At 37.2% G+C, this 21,705-nt stretch overlaps 1 protein-coding gene across 39 annotated transcripts in view; it reads left to right on the top strand.

Annotated features, from left to right (window-relative positions):
• The window catches only part of LOC132121575 (MAP kinase-activating death domain protein-like), a 69,307-nt gene that overhangs the window by 3,951 nt on the left and 43,651 nt on the right, over positions 1-21,705 (top strand). For all 39 annotated transcript variants that reach the window (XM_059531407.1, XM_059531358.1, XM_059531339.1 and 36 more), the window contains exons 2-4: positions 17,354-17,566; positions 19,388-19,665; positions 20,227-20,542. In XM_059531407.1, the coding sequence (XP_059387390.1) occupies positions 17,508-17,566; positions 19,388-19,665; positions 20,227-20,542 (653 nt within the window). In that variant the 5' untranslated portion in view covers positions 17,354-17,507. The remainder of the gene's footprint in view (positions 1-17,353; positions 17,567-19,387; positions 19,666-20,226; positions 20,543-21,705) is intronic.

Genomic DNA, 21,705 nt, shown 5'->3' with positions numbered 1-21,705 from the left:
TGCCTTTAATTCACATGGTTACAGTTAATCTTTGAATTTAAGGCCAGTTCTCTGTAGTTTCAACACAGTTCAAAAACAAAAGCTAAATGCTGATGTCTGTACCATCTATGTTTGTATTGAATGTAGGCTACTTACTGTGCAGGTACTGCCGTTAATTTCAGATGGTTACGGTTATTGTTTTTAATAGCCAAAAGCCAGTTTGGCCTATTAAATACCAAATAAACATCTTGTTTATGCACACTTTCCTTCATTCTTGTTTGTTGTTTAAAAAAAAAATCAGAAATCGGTATCGGAATCGGAATCGTCCAGTTGGCTTGTAAAAAATTCGGTATCAGAATCGACCATGAAAAATCATGATCGTGCATCCCTATCAAGAAGATCTGGTTACATAGAATGATTCGTTCGCGAACCGGATATCACTAAACTGCAGTGTTTTGAAATCTCACAACAGACCCGGAAGAGAGGACAATGCGGAATAATGTCATAGTTTTTGCTATTTTTGGACCAAAATGTATTTTCAATGCTTAAAAAAAATCTAATTGACCCTCTGATGTCACATGGACTACTTTGATGATGTTTTTCTTACCTTTCTGGACATGGACAGTATACCGTACACACAGCTTCAATGGAGGGACTGAGAGCTCTCGGACTAAATCTAAAATATCTTAAACTGTGTTCTGAAGATGAACGGAGGTCTCATGGGTTTGGAACAACATGAGTGTGAGTTATTAATGACATAATTTTGATTTTTGGGTGAGCTACCCCTTTAAGATATCACTCTCCCTTAAAGGGATAGTTCACCCAAAAATGAAACTTTTGATGTTTATCTGCTTACCCCCAGGGCATCCAAGATGTAGGTGACTTTGTTTCTTCAGTAGAACACAAACTGAGATTTTTAACACAAACCATTGCAGTCTGTCAGTCATATAATAGAGGTGAATGGGACTTCTTCTTCTTCTTGCTTTATGGCGGAGCGCAGACTTATAAGTGCATTTACCGTCACCTATCTTTCAAGTGGACCATTGACACTCTATCTTCAATCTCAATTAGGAGTGTCAATGGTCCACTTGAAAGATAGGTGGTGGTAATGCATTTATAAGTCTGCGATCTGCCATAAAGCAAGAAGAAGAAGCCTCATGCCCTGCTTGAGAATGCGATCGAGAGAGTTCTAACAGTTCAAACATTGCATGAATTAGAGGTGAAAAACAACAACTATATAAATACTGTTCAGATTCTTGCACAGACTGATCGTTTTGTGTCTTTACACATCAATGTCACGAGCCGCAGGGTTTAATTTGGTTTTGTTTGTTTGTGTGTGTGTGTGTGTGTGTGTGTGTGTGTGTGTGTTTTTAGTTTTACTGTATGTTTTAGTTATGATTCCCATCCACTTACATTATAATACTAACAGACTGCAAAAATCTCAGTTTGTATTTTACTGAAGAAACAAAGTCACCTACATCTTGAATGCCCTGGGGGTAAGCAGATAAACATCCAATTTTCCTTTTTGGGTGAACTATCACTTTAAAGGTTTGTATTGTGAGCACCGGAAGTAAGTAACTAACATGGCTATATTTATGATTGTTAGGACAATATTAAATTAAACCTGCCAGCTCATCCTTATGCTAACTATGTGCTCTCAGTGGTGAATGGTGAATGGTGAATGACGCTTGTGCGTGCGCAAGCATGGAGTGGTCAGACTGAAGTGTCTGTGGCTTTGATCTGATTTGGCCACTGGAGAATGCTGGGTCCTGAGTTGATTGAAATGGCCTCTCCTCTCCACACTTAACCCTGATTTATGTTTATGTCAAAGATTTAATATGTCATTGTGTTAGGTTTTCCTCCCTGACAGAATTTAGTTTGAATTGCACATGATGCACAGTGAAGTGAGCAGTGAAGCTCATTTTAGAGATTAGAAAGCAATTACACAGCCATTTCTCCTCCTTGGGTGTGGTTCTGCTCTACTGTATATCCTCAGAGAGAAATGATGGAGATCTTTATCAGCAAGTTTTTGTATATTTGAGATTTCACTATTCCCATAAATATTCAGTATCAACTACCTGTGAGAAATCCAGCTCTAAGATTCTTTGAGGGTGGTTTTAGTTACCAATAGGATTGCTGTATAATTTGTCTCTCTATTGATTGGCTGGCTGGAGCACTGCCAGAAAAAGCTTATTTTATCTCGAGCTCAGCAGTAGTTTGAGGGGTGTGCTGTGAGCATGTGTGCTGCCAACGGGTGGGATGGCTTTTGGCAATCAGCCTCTCTCCTACCACATGAACAAGTCTGAGTAATGCATCGCCACTGGCTTTCACAGTTTACACTGTATTTTATCACAACTAGACCTGAAATTACAGTTAGGTAGTACATCTCAATTGTGCAAACTTATTACTAGGCATGATCATAGGCCGAAATCCCCGGGGAACAGGACCACCCCCATCTGAGTGTTGTCCTCCCAAAAAATATGATTGAAAACCACGCTGTGCATTGTAAATAACAATGTTTTATACTTTAAATAATTGTGCAAGTAGTAAAACAACACAAATAGGGCAAAAATGTTTAAGTTTAGAAACATTTTGAGTCTCCCCCTCCCTTGCCTCTCAGTGCTTTGGTCCAAATGCCCGCTTTCCTCTTTTACATCACCTACACACACACACACACACAGACACACACAGACGGGTCCGGTGAGAGAGAACAAAGTCAATAGTTGTGATACTCCAGCAAGTAAGGCTGACAAGACTATTTTATTAACTTAAACATTGAATGAAGTGATTATTTTCTCTTTAATAAGGATGATGCCAATATATTGCTATTTTAGCAATAATAATGTTACCTGCTTGAGGGAAAGTGTTGCCGGGTTTTCATAACAAAACCCGCCCAATTGTTCCAAAAAACTAGCCCAAACTATCCGCGTTTCGAGTAGGTCCCCTGATAAAAATCGTGTTCTGGGGGCTAAAATACACGTTATTGGGGTCGCTTCAACCCGCGGACATGAAAAACAACCCACGGCATCAGTGATAAAGAAGCCCAATTCCACAGGAAAACCGCAGACTTGGCAACACTGCGTCTGATAGTAATGTCTACAACGGACACGAGCGCTGTCACGGCACGACCACAACAGCTTGAAGTTGTCTAATTTGGCATGGTCTTTCTGCTGCACTAATAGTAGTAATACATTCCTCTGTGTATACATATCCTTACAAGTACAATTTTAGCTGTATAAATTGTGTCCCCTTCAAATATTGCTCTTGAGAAATTTTATGTTTGTTGTCCACCCTACTGTAAGTCGAAATTTATACCCCGGGCATGACCGCTTTTTTGTAATGCTTCTTGTCAGAATTAAGCACATAAAATAAAAATAAATAAAGGGTACAAAACAGTAAATTTAGGCTGCTTGTGTTTTATGAAAACCCTGGCTCTGACTTTTTTTCTTCCCATAAAATGTAAGGTTGAAAAAAAAAAAAAAAAAAAAAAATACAAGTGTGGTTTCTCAAATTTTAGTCAAAGACCTTTTTCATCAAAGACATTTTTCACACATCTGTGACATAAAACAACTGAAAGTAATTTACACTGTATTTCCTCTACAGAAGTACATTATACATTTGATGATTTTGACCGTTACAGTGCATTTCAATTTTATTTTTGTTCCATATTGTTTAATTTTTAGTTTTCATTTTTAGTTATATTTTATTTCTGTTTAGCTTTATTTTTATTTCAATTTTAGTTTTAGTGCTTTCATGACTTCAACTTATTTTATTTCAGCTTATTTTATTTTATTTATTTAATTGGTTTACTTTTTTTTTGTATGGGTTTTTCATCTAATTATTATTATTATTATTATTAACATATCTTTATTACGAGGATTAACCCCTTGAGATGAAACATCTCATTTTCGAGGGGGTCCTCCAGTACATCAAAGCAAAATGAACCAAAACAGCAGAGCAAATATCACGGTCAAAAACAGTACAACAAAACACAACAACACACACATACCAGCTCACAATGCTCAACCCTACCCCACCCAGCACGAACCCCACAAGTGACATGACAAAAAAAAACAACCACATGACTAGCATTGCACAAGATCAAGGACTAAGAGAAACACAAACAAGAACATTGATGATGATAATAACAATAATAATAATAATAATAAATAAATAAAAATGAGGACATAAAAATGAGAAATTGTAAACACATGACCAATGAATTCCTAGTCCAAGGTCAAACAAACAAAACTAGAAACAAAGACAAATGTTCCAAAGATGTTCCCCGAGGGCCCTTCGAAACTCTGTAAGTGAAGTTAAAGAACGGATAGAAAATGGAAGATTATTCTAATCATATGGAGCCTTAAAACAAAATGCATATTTCCCTACCTGTCATTTAACTCTAGGAACAACAAAAAAGATCTGATCATTGTGTCGCAGGCTGTATAATGAATTATAAAGCACTAAGTGTTGCTTGAGATAAACTGGATAATTCAAGTAAAAACCTTTAAAAATAAACTGTAACCAGTGATACTGTCTCCTGGCAGAATGGTATAATACTTATACTGTATTTTATTGCAGCTTTATTTCAATTAACAAAAGCATTTTTATTAATTTTACTATCAGTATTAGTTAAACTTTGTTCAGATTTGTATGCCTGTCACAGCATGTGTAAATTAAATCAAGCCTGACAGACATTTATTTTGAACAGTGGGTAAATAGGTCACTCTATTATGTAGGGCTGCGATTAATCAATTCAAAAAAAAAAAAAAAAAAAAGTATGACAAAAATCATTAGGATATTGAGTATAGGGCTGTGCAAAAAATCTAATGCGATTTTCATGCGCATCTCATCAAGACGCTCCTGTAATTAGAAGTATATCTCCAGCACGTGCGTTCAGATCAGGGTTGCCAGGTTTTCACAACAAATCCTGCCCAGTTGCTTCTCAACTAGTCCAAAACTAGCCCAAGTGCGTTTCCAGGAGGTTCCCCGATAAAAATAGCTTCCCGGGGTTAAAAAATACATTTTTATGGAAGGGTTGACTTGGTAAAAATCACATTTTAGGAACTAAATATCATGTTATTGATATTGTGTTAATAAATAGGTTTCTTGTGTATTTTTACTGTGTTTTTGTGGGTGAGAAACTGTACTCTCAGTGATGAGGCTCACACAGGTAGTGTGAATATGTGTGCCAAAATAAGTACATGTGCTTATGCGTCACAGATGGATGTGTGAAACAAACTCCTCATATATTGTTTGTACTTTTTTTTATTTATGTGTATTTTGGACTGTGTTACCTTTTGTTACCTTGCCAGTAAGATGTAACAGTTAAAGTAAGATAAATGAAAGTAAAAAAGTAAAAGAAAACTAAAAAAGAAAAGAAAAAAAAAGCTTGTCACAAACCAGCTGTGAAAACCGGGGGTGCAAAACCTTAAGAGTCTTGAGAATTTAAAAAAAGCTTTGGGGTGATGTTAACCCTATGTAACCCTGTGATATGACCTGTGGTCTATATGAGGATTGTTGAAACATGGAAGCACTTGCTGCTAAGTTTCTTATAACAGAGCATCCTCAAATGATAAAAGAAATGTCATGTTTAGGTTTAGACTTTAGAGTTCCTCTTCAGATCACTTCATTGAGATATATATTGCTCTTCATGTTTTGTTACAGTATACCTTTCATTATGCTGCTGTATGTGTGTTTAAATGGAGAAGTGTTTGTCTTATAGGTGGAGGAAAAGTCTTTTATTTGTTTTATTGTCTTGAAGCACATGTTGGAGAACATGCAGCTCTTGTAAAGATAAGACATGTAAATTGTAACTCAGTTTTTTACTTTTTTCTTCACTGTGATCAAAATATGAGAGATTTCCATCAGCTAGATATTGATTTATCATTTAATTTGTATTTCATTTTAGATTTATGTAGTGATTTTAACTATAAGTGTCACAATTTGTTTAAAATGTTTAATGCTAATTTAATATGAATAAATACAAATGAATTACGAAATCACAAGTTATCGGTAAATACAGATGCACAGAAAGAAAATACTAGCCTAACTAACATAAGTAAAAGTTTTATAATAAAATAAGAACAAATTGCTCTAGCACAAATAAATAAAATCTAGTTTTCAGGAAAGTCTATCAGAAATATATATATTTTTTAAAGAAATGTAGTCTTCATTGTATAAATCAAGTTTATTTATTTTTATTAAAGCTACAGAAGTTATTTAGTCAAGAGCAGCAAGAGACTTTCTCTTTGTTTTTAATTGTTTGATTAACACAGAAACAACAGCAGGTATATGAGGTTGCTGTCACTTTAGGACCTGATGCATGGATCCAGTATATTGCCACACATCCAATTGTCTCCCAGCTATTTACAATCACTTAAGACTTAAGTTAATACTTACCAAGACCAAGTCATTACCATGTCATTTTTAAATATTTGTGTGAGTATTGGCCTGCCATCACCCACCCCTAGTTGTGATATATACGTGCGTAGTGACAAGTTGAGACAACAAATTAAATAATACATAATTGTATTGCTTGTCAGCATAGTAGGGGTATGCTTTAGTTTAGTTGTTAATAGCCTATTACATTTTAAATCTTGTGCTAATATGTAGATTAAACCCGTTTCTAAATATTTTGTTTGTGTGTTTTGCAAAAACGTCCCTTAAATTGCTCGGTGACATCTTAACATTTTTCTCTGTATTCTTTGTAGGAATGCAACAATACCATTTTTCAGAACCGATGTTGAGACGTGCTGCGTTTGGTCTCGTACTCTATCGCATATGTTGTCAGTGTTGTGTGCTTGCTTAGATCTTTGTTGTGATAAACAGTAAAGTGCGTTCAAGCGCCAGCCAAGAGAGTGTAAAGAAATACCCTTTGTGATAAGCAGTTAAATCAGCGGGAGTTAAAAGCAGATCGTAAGTGTATTTATTTCTTGTCTCATTAGTATTTAGCGCAGTTGTTGTTGCTAGGAGACACTTGTTTGTTTACTGTGTTGAGACGTGCTGCGTTTGGTCTTGTACTCTATCGCATACGTTGTACGTCGGGTTTAAAAAAGATTAGTATACCGCGGCAGCGGTCACGGCAGCCCTCAAGTTAAGCCCTCCTCGTGTGAAGACCGAAGAGTGTAAAGACCATCGACTCTACCGTGCGACTCTACCGTGCGACTCCACCGGGCAGGGACACCGGCAGGGACACCGGCAGGGAATATAAGTATTGTTTTGATTAATCTCTTTTTCCTTCTCCTTGTTTCATTTCTATTTCAGTTGTTTTTTGTTTATAACCAAATCTTACTATGTGTTTCCAGATCCCTACTATCACGACCACTCGCAAACCACACATCACACAATGTAGACAGCGCAATCTTAACAATCTGCACACTTTGCCTATATCTGCTAATACACTACTTTCTTTTTCTATTGGTCTCTGGAATTGCCAGTCTGCTGTAAACAAAGCCGATTTCATTACTTCTATTATTAGTCATTCAAAGCTTAATCTCATGGCCCTAACAGAGACCTGGATCAAACCAGAGGACACTGCTACACCTGCAGCACTCGCACTCTCCAATAATTTCTCATTTTCCCACTCCCCCCGTTTGACTGGAAGAGTTGGAGGTACTGGTCTGCTCATCTCTAATGATTGGAAATTTAATTCTTTACCATCTTTGGGTATCAACAGCTCCTTTGAATCTCATTCAGTTACTGTTACCTACCCTTTAAAAATACATTTTGTAGTTGTCTATCGACCCCCAGGAGCACTGGGTAACTTTTTGGATGAATTAGATGTGTTGCTCTCAACCTTTTCTGAGGATGGTACTCCCCTAGTTATGCTTGGAGATTTCAACATCCATCTAGATAAACCTCTGTTTGCTGATTTCCACACTCTGCTTGCCTCTTTTGATCTCAACCGAGTGTCAACTACTGCTACTCACAAATCAGGCAACCAACTGGACCTTATTTATACACGACACTGCTCTACTGATCATGTTCTGGTTACTCCACTGCACACGTCGGATCACTTCCTCCTCACTCTTAACCTCAACATGGTCCCTGCCACATCACTTACTTCTCCACATGTCATCTTTCGACGTAACCTACGCACACTTTCACCCTCCCGGCTATCTGCAATGGTTTCATCTTCACTTCCTTCCCCTAAACTGTTTGCATCTTTGGATGCTAACAGTTCTACTGATACTTTCTGCTCCACTCTTACATCTTGTTTAGACACTGTTTGTCCCTTATCTTCCAGGCCAGCCCGTAACACCCCTTCTGCCCCTTGGTTATCTGATGTTCTACGCGAACACCGTTCTAAGCTTAGAGCTGCTGAAAGGGTGTGGCACAAATCCAAAAATACTACTGACCTTAATGTGTATCAGTCACTCCTATCTTCCTTCTCTGCTAATGTCTCCACTGCTAAAATGACATACTACCAAAACTGTCTGTCCGCTGCTTTTGACACGGTTAACCACCAGATCCTCCTATCAACCCTACTGGCAAAAGGCATCTCAGGAACCACACTTCAATGGTTTGAGTCTTACCTATCAGGTAGGTCCTTCAAAGTATCTCTTGAGAGGTGAGGTGTCCAAGTCACAACATCTAACTACTGGGGTGCCTCAGGGCTCAGTTCTTGGACCACTTCTCTTCTCTGTCTACATGGTATCATTAGGTTCTGTCATTCAGAAACATGGCTTTTCATACCACTGCTATGCTGATGACACTCAACTCTACCTCTCATTCCATCCTGATGATCCGACGGTAGCTATTCGCATCTCAGCTTGGCTAACAGACATTTCTTCCTGGATGATGGACCATCACCTTCAACTCAACCTTGCCAAGACAGAACTGCTTGTGATTCCAGCAAACCTATCGTTTCATCACAATTTCACCATCAAGTTAGGCACATCAACCATAACTCCTTCAAAAACAGCTAGAAGCCTTGGAGTTATGATTGATGATCAGCTGACTTTCTCAGACCACATTGCTAAAACTGTCCGATCCTGCAGATTTGCTTTATTCAACATCAAGAAGATCAAGCCCTTTCTTTCGAAACATGCTGCACAACTCCTTGTTCAAGCTCTTGTTCTGTCCAAGCTGGACTATTGCAATGCCCTCTTGGCAGGTCTTCCAGCCAATTCTATCAAACCTTTACAATTAATTCAGAACGCGGCAGCAAGATTAATTTTTAATGAGCCAAAAAGAATACACGTCACACCTCTGTTTATCAATTTGCACTGGCTTCCAATAGCTGCTCGCATAAAATTCAAGGCATTAATGTTTGCCTACAAAACTAACACTGGCTCTGCACCCATTTACCTAAATTTGCTACTTCAGATTTATGTGCCCTCTAGAAGCTTGCGTTCTGCAAGTGAACGTCGCTTGATTGTGCCATCCCAAAGAAGCACAAAGTCACTTTTAAATTAAATGTTCCCTCCTGGTGGAATGACCTCCCCAACTTAATCCGAGCAGCTGAGTCCTTAGCCAACTTCAAGAATCGGCTTAAAACACATCTTTTCCATCTTTATTTGACCCTCTAACTTTAACACTCACTATTCTAATTCTATTCTTTAAAAAAATCTAACTACCTTTCTAATCTTTTTGTATTCTATTTTCTTTTCATTTATTATGCAATTGTATGTGTATATATATATATATATATATATATATATATATATTTTTTTTTTTTTTTTAAATCCCATACTACATGTACTGTTAACCTAACTGAGACTTGTTATAGCACTTATATATCATTGCTCTTTTTGTTTTTTTTTAATGTAAATGTAATATAAACCGAGTATTAGCCAATTCTGATCCAGTACCAGCGCAATTTTTTTTTTTTTTTATAAAATCAATGTAGATTTTCTATACTTCTGTGGGTTGACCTGATCATCACTCTTGTGTGTCTTAAACACATTCTGCTAAATATAGACAACTTCATTTTAATGTAAAATAACAAATGAAAAAAATATATAAAATATATGACAAAAACACTATTATTAACTAGGTTAGTGGATAATTCAGCAGCAGAAGTTATTCTAGAAAAATCATGTGTGCACAATAATTTTATAAAAACAATAAACATTAGGTGAAACAACATTATTTAGAGGGGAACAAATAAAAGTTAATAAGTTTAGGACTAAATCTGTTCAGTTGTTACATGTTGCTTTACACATTGCACATCTTTGTATTGTTGTAAAATACATTAATGAAAAACATTTTGAATGCTTGAATGCACACAGTTTGAATGCTAAAGGTATTATGACAGACAGACGGAGCGGGGAGAAGAGTTTACATCAACTTGACTTAAATATTCATCTATACTTCACAGTAAACTATGGAATGGCTTCAGAACCCTTGAAATATAGTGCACAAAAACGTTATGGTGTTTTATAATGTTTTTGTGCCTTTTGTGGGGCTTAACAATAACACAGAATAGTATACGCACTATATCAGATTTGGATAGGTCTCACCTGACTGAAAATTCCCGTATCAGAGCCAGATACTGAGTATCAGATTAATGCATCCCTAGTTCTTTGCAGTCATGCAGTTTAGTTGAGTTTTAACACAATGTTGGGCTCCGATGCATGAAAAACCCTAAACTTCAGTCAGATCCTTTATAGGAGATGAAAGGTTTTCTCTGAGTGCACTATTGTGGTTACCCCAATGCAATTGCTGATTTATGATTTGCTAAGGCAATTGTTTTTTTTCATTTCTGTGGATAGAAAGAAGCAATTAGCCTTGCTCATTTTCATTTTGCTCATGCTCATTTTATTGGGCTGTTCATTGTCTTTCTGTGTGTATGATGATTGGGACAGTGTATTGTCTGTTTAAAATAGCCGTCACAGCTGTGCTCATGAAAAGAGGCAGTATTGGTTTCCACGGTGACCGTGTGGAATCTCATTACCCGAGGCTGATTGTAGAACCATGAGGCAGACACACTATGATTGACAGGGTACGAGATCATGTCACGTTTTCCATAGACACATAAACGCATATGTTCCATGGAGGTGACGAGGTCTGGGATTTGTTCCACGCTAAGCCTATGGGCTAGGCTTCCGTTTAATCAGCCACTATAGGGAAATAACGAGAAGTATAACAACGTGCAGTAAAGGGTAAAACTGTTTGTACTATAAACCAGTGTGAATAATTAAGATAATATTTTAAAATAATATGGTAAGACACCCCAGTTTTTAATATCAAGCAATAAAATGAGCTGTAAAAATAGCTGGAGAAGTATAAGACCGAAAGCCAGACCCATAGAACTCACAAATGGCCGCATCTGCTCTTGATGGAAGAAAAAGGTGGATAAAAAAGAAAAAAGGAGCCATCGATATGTTCATTTGTTTAGAAAATAGAGGTAAAATACTTGTACACAAGTAGGGATATGCTGGTATCCAATTTTCCTGTTGCGATTAATTGCTGATGCTTTTGTCATGGTATATGGTATTATCACGGTATTTAAATTTAGTTTCAGAAAAGTGGTCATAATACAGTATAACAGGTTAAATAACTTTTTTCGTATAACAAAAATAACTGAACATTTAAATACAATAAAGCAATACAGAAAAATATATAAATCTAAGCATTTTACACAGATTAAAGTGCAAAAGAACTATAAAGACCAATAGGCATCACTTTACAATAAGATCACATTAGTTAACCTAAGTTAATGCATTAACATTCACAATGAGCAATAGCTACATTTGCTACAGAAGTTATTAATCTTTGTTAAAAAATACAAGTCTTAGTTCATATTAGCTCATTGAATAACAGTTGCAATTTTCAATTTTATTGTTATTTATTGTTCAATGTTATTAAATATTGAAATACCTAAGATTAATGAATGTTCAGAAGAATTTTTAATTGGCAGTTTTAAAATGTAAAAGAAAAAGTTTGAAAATAAATGGCCTATTAAGTCGAAATATTTAAATATTTGGCACTGTGATGAACACCATAGCAAATACACAAATCTGAATGGCCATTCAAATAGTAAAAAAAAATAGTGCAGCTGCTTTATTTGTGGGGTTTCTAGGGTAAAGGCTGCATTTTCTGCAGTTTAGCACCATCTGCTGTCAGAGAGTGAATGTTATTCAGCGTGTGTCTCATGTGGTCCCCCATATGCTTCTCATACGCGCTTGTTTACATCAGAGCGCACACGCATCTTTTTAAGCAGCATACAGTAGTGTTGTGCATTTTGAACAGTTGATGGGAATCAAAATGCATTCCAAATTCGGAATAAATTGTGATATATAATTATTCATGGTATTTAGAAGTGCCCACAATAACAATATTGTGCATATTCATTACCGTGATATATCGCACTACCCAATACTCGCACATGTCTATTCACAAGTAAAGTTCATCCATCTTCAGTAGTTTGTCTTGGCAGTGTAAGATATGTCCCAGTGCCGTTTACAGGGACGTAGTTGTCACTGGCATGTAATTGTATTGTCTGGTTAGATTAGTGAAAAGATTTATGTCACAATTAGCTGCAAAAAAAAAAACTTTAGATCTAAGGTTTAAATTAATTTCTGAGAATTGAAACATAATTTTTCAATTGGAAATGTAATTGAGCAAGAGTATACAGTTTCAGTATTCTGCTGGTAAAGTACAAAAGTCCTGAAATAATTAAAGTATAATAACTCATGTACTTTACACCCCTGCCCCAGTGCATCCCATAGCTCCTAGAAGCTTCCGCTCCAAGTGCAAGTGATTCATGTTGGATCAGTAGTGAGAGCTATGATTTAAGAAAAGAACAGCATGGAGGTCCTGGTGTCAGATGATCCGGGTGATGCTTAGAGGAAGGAACCGAGGCGTTATTGATGTCTTAGCCACAGACCATCCATCTTCTCACCTCCCTCCCTTCCACCACGTCTTCCTCTCTGAGCTGTTGAGAGTGATGGAGGAAGAGCAGAAAGTGCCACTCCAGCAGAAAAAGGAGGCTACTAATCACAGTGTGAACGCTTCGGTTCATCTCACACCAGGGATTAATACATCCTTTCGGACAAGGCCAAACTTGCTGATTGGACTAGTCATTCAAAAGCAGTTTGAGTCAAGGTTCAAAATGAATATGTTTCTGGTCTTTCCAGAATTAAAATGTTCCAGAGGATCTGGCTGAGTGTAATAGACTTTGAGGATAGCAGCATTTTACACACACGGTTGTGGACTGGCAGTGCGTTTAGAAGCGGTGCGTCTGCAGCAGCGCTGAGATCGTTTCCGCACTGAGTCTGTTTTTGCTGCATTGCAAGTGCTGAATTAAAGTAACAGCGCATTGTTTGCGTAAATGTGAACATGCATTGACACAAAAATTTAGTCATTATTACACCATAAGTGCATATAATAAAAGTCTACTGTGTTTCACAGCCAACACATAGGCTATGGTTTTTTGGATAGATTTAAAGGAAAAGAGCGTTTTTAGATAAACAAGGCAATAATTTTACAATTCTTAAAGTTCTTAAAGGGATCCCCGGGTAATAAGACATATATAGCTTAATATAACATAAATGATGTCTCTTATTGAAATATGTAATAGAAAACCCATGAACGATGTATGTTATTTAAAAAAAGAAAATCGGCATCGTTTTTACACTATGGGGGGGCGCCATTATTTTATTAGCACAGCACATTCTGCGTTGATGACGTCAGATTGTTGCACTCTGTGAGCTTCTGGCACTTTTTACCACAAGACCAAAAATAACATAAATCTTTAATGGGTTTTCCACTAAATATTTTTAGTTAGGACATAATTTATATTAAGATATACAAATCTTAATACCCAGGGATCCCTTTAATTAAAGTTCTTTGCAAAGAAGAAAAGGTAGTAGAGCTGATGGTTTCTGTCAGTGGTTTTAAATGAGAATGTTTGTGATAAAGTAAGAAAAGAAGTTTAAATGTTTTGTTATAGCAACTTAATATATAAATCTAGAAGTAAATGCAAAAGTAAAAAGCATTGAATAATTGATGAAAGATTGTATTACTGTACTGTGTAAAAAAAAAAAACATTCACAATGTTCAAAAAGCATTTTATGTAACAATGTTTGGACATACTAAATACATGCATACTGCAAACAGAGTATGTGTGAACTTCACATACAGCTCACAAAATCAGGCATTGCGCTGTGTAAGCTTTTGTGCAAGAATTATACAATTGTAAAAACAAAAATACAGTGCATGATCAAACATTTATGTGAGATAAATTTATATTTTTTGAAAAATGCCGCCCTCAAATGAAAAATAAATAAATAAATCCTCCCACAAGAATCACATAAGAGAGGGATTCATTTTCAAAATTCATTTTCAAAAATAAAATTCAGGCCCTGAATAAATATCTAAAAATCTTGATTGGATCATCACTATAAATAATTCTACATGATAAAAAAGAAGACTTTAAAAAGATCGGTATCGGTGATCGTATCGGCAGATACTGCTTTCTGTGATTGGATTTAAAGGGCACCTGTTATGCTTTTTAAATTTGTTACCTTTCCTTTAATGTGTAATATAGCTGTTTGTTCATGTAAACAGTCTGCAGAGTTACAAAACACAAAGTCCTTGCCAATAGGAGTTCTCTCCAGCAGAAAACACTTGCCTGAAATGCTTTGTAGTCCTGCCATTATTTACATGACTTAGCTGCATCACCCTGTTACACATTTGCATAATGCGCCTACTGGTTTGTCCACCCTCAAAGATCAGCTTGGTAAGTGATGTCGAGGATGCATTATTTTTTTAAACTGCAAAGGCCTTGTTTAGACTTCCAAGACCAACAACTGAGTTATCATAGATCTAAACCGTTTACAGCTGCTAATGAAACCTCAGGAGCTGAAATCTGTTAAATAAGGTGCGTTTTATTTTCAGGTTGACCAAACACAACAGACTGGAGCCTGCGGACCAATCAGAGTCACAGTGACTAGAGGTGCCGCAGCAATGTAAAATATGCACAGAAATTATGTTTTTATTCTGTTTTACTTAAATAATGTAAATGTATTCCAGCAGGCACCAGAAAAAAAAAATGAATTTCGTAAATAAGTTTAAATAGGCTTTTTAATTCTGGGCTGTGATGTAAAGAAATGACCTCAGACTATTAAGCTTCTGAAGCAAATGTAATGCAGTTGTTTGTCAGATGGAGGGTGCAGGTGTCTGTCTGTGTGTTAGAGCACGATGGAGTGCAGAGTATCCAGAACTTCAGACATGCACTGACCCAGATTTTAACAGACACTGAAAGCAACTGCTTGTGAAAGGCTGTCTGGCTCTCTCTTCATAATTCTGTTTACAGCCTTTCAAAACCGTATTTGCTTAGTTAACAGAATATACTCATCCAGAAATGTCTTGCTTGAGTAAGTTGCATTTTGATATAGATAATAGATAAATTCTTCTATTCACAAACATCTAGCAGGTTTACTGAACAGTAGTTGAATTGATAGCATCCCAGCCAATCTAGCTGGATATTATGCAAGGTGTGTTTGTCCTGTGTGAAATTTGAGCATGCTTTCGTTTGTATTTACATTGAGGCATGTGCTCATGCATATGAATGCTAGTGCATGAGGAACACAAATGGACAATTTGTGTGGTGAGGATGCAGCTGGGCTCCAATCCCTTTAGTTTATCAGAATGTGTGTGTGTGTGTGTGTGTGTGTGTTTACATCTGAAGTTGAGCCTCCAGTCAAGATGTGTTAGTGAAGACTTCAGAAGCTTGGCTTATACAGTGTACTCTGTTTGACTGTAAAGATTGCTGTCAGAAATATATCAATCATACTCCAGTGGTATGTAGCTGTAACTGAACGCTATGCTTCCTTTTCGTTGTTTAGTATGGACAGTACATTTAATCTTGAGTACATAAACGTGCTGCAAAATTACTATCAATCCGATACTCCTACAAGTAGTCAGGCACAAAATATTTTTGGAGCATTTCAAGTATTTTGAAGTACTGCTGCACCTTCTGACATACAGTATGTGACCAAAACAGCAACAACAACAACAAAAAAATATGCCTTTCATGACACCCTGAATAGCATAAAGAATTCAATTACCTAATTACCCAAGTTTAATTACCAAAACTTTGTTTCAGCTAAATGAAAACTTTAATTTTGGTTTCGGCAACAACAACAACAACAAAAAAAGTAACTTAAAAAGACTAATGCTGGGTACACACCAAAATTTTTTTTTTTACATCTTATAAGATTTTCAAAATGTGATAGACCACAAACATGAGGATAAAAAATCCTAGATTTAACCGTTTTGCTCCTATAGTGTGTGGTGTGCCATGATTTGACAAAGACAGCACACCACACACAAACAGTGGCAGTGGGGGCGGCAGTGGCTCAGTGGTTAATGTAGGTTGTCTACAAACTGGAAGGTTGGTGGTTCAATCCCCGGCTCCACCTGACCAAGTGTCGAGGTGTCCTTGAGCAAGACACCTAACCCCAGCTGCTCCCGACGAGCTGGATGGCGCCTTGAATGGCTGACACCGCAGTCGGTGTATGAATGAGTGTGTGAATGGGTGAATGTGAGGCAAATTGTAAAGCGCTTTGGATGACCATGTGGTCTGTTGAAAGCGCTATATAAATGCAGTCCATTTACCACAAACACAGGAAATCTCGCGAGACTTCAGAATAAGCATGGTGGATGATGTGCAGGAAGAAATTGCAATGACAGTGTTTGGAATGATTTTCACAAAAAAATTCATGGAAAAAAAGAAAAGGGTTTGGGTGAAGTCATGGAGACAGCGGGGACATGGTCTGTACAAGTTACAGAGTGAGCTAGAGGTGGGCAATGGTCACAAAATCACACAGATATGTTTTTTTTTTATAATTGTTGTTCTCAGTTCTCTCTTGGAAAAGATATCTTATTCTCTTTGAAATTTCCTTATTAAATAAACTTTAAATAATTTATATCAGATCTTACATCACTCTTTAAGAACGTGATAATTCGCTTTCTGATTGGATATTGTTTCGTTTCACGTGATAATCTCCAGAGCGTGTGCGCGTTTGTCCTCGGGGTTCCCCCCACACATCAGAATTCCTGTGTGATGGAGAACCATCAAGATAATCAGGACAGAGCTAGGATTGTCAGAAGGGGGGAAATTGGCCCAAAATCAACCCGATTATCTTTTGGTGTGTACCCAAAATTAATTGCTGAATAAGACACACATCCTCCTTACAAAACTTCACTCTTTGAGGATGCCATTGTAATATTGCAAATAGAAAAATAACAGCTGAAAACTTCTTATTGAGATCCCCAATTGAGATTGCATTGGGTCCTGTGGGTCCCCAATATATTTTTTGCAGGTCTCTACTTTGTGGTAGTGCAGAAGGTTTAATTTCACTGCAGAGCAATTGCTTTGTGATGGATTACTTCTATAATATTCGCTGTTACTCTTTCACAGGCCCCATTCCTACACACCACAGACTGCAATGATTGGCCGCTGCCTGCCTCGATCATCCAACTCCTAGTTCTGCTGCACCTGATTGGACAACTGCCTGCCTGAGAGCTGATGCTTGCTACAGTTGCCATGACTTAGAGACACTCCTGATACAGACATGGAGAAAAAGAAACCGTGTCCCCGCCTCCTGGACTACCTGGTGGTAGTTGGAGCCAGGTAAGGGAGATTGTTGAATGGTATGTGGGCGTGCTTGTGTGTATAGGGCTCAGACATAGGTTCTATAGGTGCTTAAGTAAATTGTTAACAGGAGAATTGAATCACTGATTGTGTGTTTTGTTTGTATGTGACCTGTGCAGGTGTATTCATTCCAAGCATCCAGCCTCAGGTGTACGCTGTCAGTTAATGTTAAATGGGATTGTATGTTATCATGATGAAGTCTGGAGTAGTGTTGACATCAGATCACAATACAATGAATAAGAAAAGATGGATCTTGGGAAAATATGTTTGTGGAGCAGCCCTTCTCAAACTTCGGTTTCCCCACTCCCATAACCCTTTGTTTTCCAAAATGGTGTTTGTAAGGGAGTTGCAAGGAGTTTGTGAGATTGTTATAGAAATATTGAACTGAACTATTAAACCAGTTAAATCTTGAATTATAGACCATTTATAATTAGAACAAGGTCATTTAAAAAGTTAAGTAAATAATAGAAACATTCCAGAAGTGAGAATACAAAGATGTTGTAAAATTATTTTCATTTCATGGCTAAGCTGAATTTTCTACAGCCATCATTCCAGTCTTAAGTGTCAAATTAATCTTATTATCAATGTTGAAAACAGTTGTGTTGCTTAATAGTTAATATATATATACAGTACAGACCAAAAGTTTGGACACACCTTCTCATTCAAGAGTTTTCTTTATTTTCATGACTATGAAAATTGTAGATTCACAGTAGGGCTTCACAATATTGGGAAAAAATGACATTGCAAAATTTTATTTTTCTGCTATATATATTGCGATATCAAATTTTTTCTTACAAACAAAAATGGGGTGAGCACACTTCCATTCTCATTTTAAATGATTTAAACATCGACACCATCTTGTCAATTAATTAATATGCACGAGGGAGAGAAAGCAAGACAGCGCTCGTGTTGTTTGAAGACGGTCTCTCTCCCTCTGTCTCTCTCTCTCTCTCTCTCTCTCTCTCTCTCTCTCTCTCTCTCTCACTCTTTCTCGCGCACGCGCTCTCTCTCTGCCCTGTCAAAACTTTCACTCTGTGATGGTTAAACTGTGCAATTAATCCGTCAAGGGCCGGGGAGCAGCTGGCCCGTACAGTTAATGAATAACGGATCAACTAAGACAACCTAAATCGCACATCCTGCGATGTGACTATCGTGGATTCGTACATCGCGATATCGATGCTTAAACGACACATCGTGCAGCCCTAATTCACACTGAAGGCATCAAAACTATGAATTAACACATGTGGAATTATATATGGAATTATATACATTACACAAAAAGTGTGAAACAACTGAAAATATGTCATATTCTAGGATCTTCAAAGTAGCCACCTTTTGCTTTGATTACTGCTTTGCCACTCTTGGCATTCTCTTGATGAGCTTCAAGAGGTAGTCACCTGAAATGGTCTTCCAACAGTCTTGAAGGAGTTCCCCGAGAGATGCTTAGCACTTGTTGGCCCTTTTGCCTTCTGTCTGCGGTCCAGCTCACCCTAAACCATCTCGATTGGGTTCAGGTCCGGTGACTGTGGAGGCCAGGTCATCTGGCGCAGCACCCCATCACTCTCCTTCTTGGTCAAATAGCCCTTGATGCCTTCAGTGTGACTCTACAATTTTCATAGTCATGAAAATAAAGAAAACTCTTTGAATGAGAAGGTGTGTCCAAACTTTTGGTCTGTACTGTATATATATATATATATATATATATATATATATATATGCATAAAAGGACAGGCGCTGGGGCTGAGAAAAGCCAGAGATCTGTCTTCCTGTCTCTCACTTCAGTCTTTTTCTCTTAATCAGGCAACCCGTCAGTGACAGTGTGGCACAAACACCTCAGCTGCTGAGGCGCTATCCACTGGAGGACCACAATGATTTCCCTCTGCCCCCTGACGTCGTCTTCTTCTGCCAGCCTGAGGGCTGCTTGAGCATCCGCCAGCGTCGGGTCAGCCTTCGTGACGACACCTCTTTCGTCTTCACTCTCACTGACAAAGACTCAGGTATCACTCGCTACGGAATCTGCCTCAACTTTTACCGCTCTTTCCAGAAGGGCCACCACCGCCCACGATCTGAAGGAAAAGGTGAGAGGTCATTTTGGAGCAGTTATATGTCGCAGAACCATTTTCACGTATAACATGTAACATCATGGAATTCGCTAAAAATGTTGATGAATGCATCAAAAGTATTGTGATATGCAGTAGTGTCTGTGAACATTAATCTGCAAAAAGACTGCTGTTTAAGTATGAAGTCTTGATGTTCTGCATGTGTCTGTTAATGTAGTGAATTTAAATGGTATTTTAAAAGAGTAATTCCATTGTTAAAGTTGTTTGCATTTAACTGATTACCACTGCTTTTGAAAATAAATGTGTATTAAATCATAAAAACTGAATTTCAAAAAATAAATAATAATAATATATAATAATAATAAATAATATATATATATATATATATATATATATATATATATATATATATATATATATATATATATATAATTTTTTTTTTCATTGAGCAATAATAGATTATTTAAATATTAAAGTTTTATTAATAAAGTCAGTTAGACATCTGTTCTGATTATTACATTTTTATTGAAATTGAATACTTATGGCTGTAATTTCTCCTTAATATTTTTCTTTATACAGGAGAAAAGGCTCCTCATACAGAGGAGAAATCGGACCCTTCCACATTGACTCTTCCAGGGGAATCTGCGCTGCCCCCTGCAGGAGATGGGACTTTGCCACCAGGCGAGTCGGGCAGCAGTGGAAAGTCTCCACGATCCAAACGCAGTGGTCGACTGGCACCACAGAACCGGAACAGCACGTTAACCTCTCTGTGCATTCTGAGCCACTACCCCTTCTTTTCTACATTCAGGGAGTGTCTGTACATCCTCAAGCGCATGGTGGACTGCTGTAGCCAGCAGCTCAACCAGAGACCCGCTGCTGCCAAGTCCACACAGCGGTGAGAACAGCCTTCTTTTTGCTTTTCTATGAAGTATGCAGATATGTAATGTTACCCTGAGATTCAGCAAGATAATACTTATGCAGGAAAGTGATGCCTAATGACTGCAATGTATTGCAATATCTTACAGTAGACGTTTAAGTGTCAAACACTGTGGTGCTGCCAGAAGATGCTAACTGGCAACATTCTGCCTCTCTGTTTACAAATGCTGCTACTATCTCCATTTTTATTTATTGCTTTGAGTTAATTCACACACATACAAAAAAAATTATATTCTAGTGATGCAATGAATTTTTTTTTTTTCAAATCTAAAAGAAAACTGCAAACTGCGTCGAAATCCAAAATCATTTTTTTTTAATTACTGTCAATATTAAATAGGGTCCAAAAATAGTTTAAATATTGCTACTGTTATTTTTATTGTTAATATATGCTGACACTGAATAGTCAGTGATAATCAATGCAATACTGATCAATGAATATTCGATGCAAATGTAAGCTATTTGCATTCGCATTCAAATTTTGAGTTTAATATGTTTATTTCTCTAGTCATTAGTGAGATTGATGCATGGTCACATTTGCTGCCCATGTGGAATTTTGTTTGTGCATCTCGTCTCCCATCATGTGCATATTTCCAATATCAAGATAACATCAAATAGGAGTTTACATTGAAACATAAACAGTCTGACATATAAGTCATACACTGAAGAAAATAAAAAATCTCTGATCTCACTCATCATCATACATGCTTTCAAACCTGGCATGTCTTGATATATGTGAGAGTACTGATTCAAATTTTTTTGGTGATATTACACTGAAACAAACAAATAGCTCTTGACATGTTCATAATCTTGCAACATGAATATGAGTACACAATGAGCCAATTCAAATTTTGGGGGTGTATTACGTCTTTAAATATGTTACTCTAGCAATGCCAAGAGGGTTTGACATTGTTAGTGTTGTGGCTGTGATTAAATTGACAAGTAACAAGGTGCTGATGATTTTATAAAAGGAAGTCACAAGTGGAAGGATGTGTGATGGTGCTTGTGACTTAGAGAGGGCGACGAGCGAAAAGGAAGTAGTGTGAAGAAGCGATTACATGTGACAGGGTCTGGGATTGTGTGAAGGAGAGAAGGGTTGTGCAAGTGGCCTTGCAGTGCGGTGCT

The sequence above is a fragment of the Carassius carassius genome, chromosome 3 (assembly GCF_963082965.1).
Source record: "Carassius carassius chromosome 3, fCarCar2.1, whole genome shotgun sequence".
Lineage (NCBI taxonomy): Eukaryota > Metazoa > Chordata > Actinopteri > Cypriniformes > Cyprinidae > Carassius > Carassius carassius.
This window is presented reverse-complemented; position numbering and strand designations above follow the sequence as displayed.